The 1644-nt window shown below is 38.4% G+C and overlaps 1 protein-coding gene across 1 annotated transcript; it reads left to right on the top strand.

The window, feature by feature from the left end:
• Nucleotides 1-460: 460 nt before the first annotated feature.
• LOC138876229 (uncharacterized) lies at nucleotides 461-1123 on the top strand. The gene is made up of 3 exons (XM_070155134.1): nucleotides 461-635; nucleotides 720-748; nucleotides 863-1123. The coding sequence occupies exons 1-3, from the start codon at nucleotides 461-463 to the stop codon at nucleotides 1121-1123; spliced, it is 465 nt and encodes a 154-aa protein (XP_070011235.1).
• Nucleotides 1124-1644: the final 521 nt, after the last annotated feature.

The raw sequence follows: 1644 nt of genomic DNA, 5'->3' as shown, positions 1-1644 counted from the left end.
ACATTCAAAACCCTAATCAAATCCCTTCAATTTCTGCTCATCTCACAATGTTTTCATGGTATCAGAGCAGTGATTCTGGTGCATCTCTAGCTGCTTGTTATTCCGATCCTACCTCGGTCAATTTTGGTTGATTTTCTGGTCTTCGATTGTTAGAAAAATCAGAGATTTTTCTTTCAAAAGGAGCGAAATTTGTGTCGATCTGTACTCTACACCAGTGTTAGGGTTATTTTCTGAAGTTTTGGGTTGAGGCTCGACAAGTGTTCATTTGCTCAGTGTTTGGAGATATGGTTACAAATGTTTTCCTTTATTTGCAGACCGTTCTTCTCCGGTAGTGAAAAAGTTGGGTAAATTCGCTCCTCTTCTTATGTTTAGGACTGCTGCATGTATCTTTGTTTGTTGAAATCTTTGTTGCAATTTTTTCTACCTGTACTCGTCGTTTTGTCGATACCGTGTGATAGCCATGGGATCCACTAATACATTTTCTCCTGATACCTCAAGTATCCTGTTTGTACATTCCTCTGATATTCCTGGTATTTTGTTAGTTCCTACTCCTTTTTTGGGTAGTAATTTTAGGGGTTGGAGAAGGAAGATTATAGTTGCTTTATCTACTAAAAACAAGATAGCTTTTGTTGATGGTATATTCCCTCGACCTGTTACTGCTGGGCCTGAACAAAAATTATAGGATAGGTGTAACAACATGGTAATATCATGATTGACAGGCTCATTATCCTCTGAGATAGTTGAAAGTGTGCAATACTCTGAGACTGCTCAGAGTATTTGAGTGCAATTACAAACTAGGTATGAGACTGCAAATAGGACCAAAATATTTGAACTAAAAAAGAAACTTTCCTATACTTCACAGGGTGCATTAGATATAGCTTCATACTTTAATAAACTGAAGATGTTATGGGATGAGTTGGGAGTAATGTGTACAAACCATGGGCAAAGATGTACTTGTGCTGCAAAGCCTGGTATTCTGCACGAGGATGAGGAAAATAGGTTATTTCAGTTCCTCATGGGGTTAAATGAAACATGTATGAGGGTAAGGAGTAATCTTCTTATGATGCAACCTCCACCTAGCCTTGACAATGCTTATAACATCCTTCCTAATGATGAAAAGTAGAGGCAAGTCCAGTTCTACTTTCAGTTCAACACTGACTTTATGTCCTTCAATGTTAGTACATGGATTAAGCATGGCTTTGGTTTTGGTTTTAACCCTAGTGCCACTTCCAATCTTCCTCTTCCCAGACCATATGCACAAAGAATTAACTTTGATTAGAATAGAGCACCCATGTTCTGTAAATATTGCAAGAAATCTGGACATCTGGTTGACAAGTGTTATAAACTTCATGGGTATCCACATAATTCCAAGTTTAACAAGGGTAAAAAGGCTGCAGCTCATGCATCTACTGCAACACCTACTAACTATGAAGGTAGTGTTCTTGAACCTGCTGGCACTTTAGATGAGGGAATCAATGCTGCTTTCAATATTGATGGTCAGGGATCCATTATTCCTGAGCAAGCAGCAATATGATCAGTTGATGAATTTGTTACAATAGTCTCATATGGGGGATTCTTCCAATTTTCAAGCCAATCTCATGTGCTCTGCTAATTTTGCTGGTACTTTGTTAACTGAAAGCCCAG

This window comes from Nicotiana sylvestris, chromosome 8 (genome assembly GCF_000393655.2).
Source record: "Nicotiana sylvestris chromosome 8, ASM39365v2, whole genome shotgun sequence".
Taxonomy (NCBI): domain Eukaryota; kingdom Viridiplantae; phylum Streptophyta; class Magnoliopsida; order Solanales; family Solanaceae; genus Nicotiana; species Nicotiana sylvestris.
The sequence above is the reverse complement of the archived record's forward strand: the minus strand, read 5'-3'. Positions and strand labels throughout refer to the sequence as shown.

Bases quoted from the DNA above. Each gene is read 5' to 3' on its own strand.
- LOC138876229 (XM_070155134.1), top strand. From the start codon at position 461: ATGGGATCCACTAATACATTTTCTCCTGATACCTCAAGTATCCTGTTT. The intron at 636-719 runs GTATATTCCCTC...CATGATTGACAG, and splicing joins CAAGATAGCTTTTGTTGATG to GCTCATTATCCTCTGAGATA. The intron at 749-862 runs GTGCAATACTCT...TATACTTCACAG, and splicing joins CCTCTGAGATAGTTGAAAGT to GGTGCATTAGATATAGCTTC.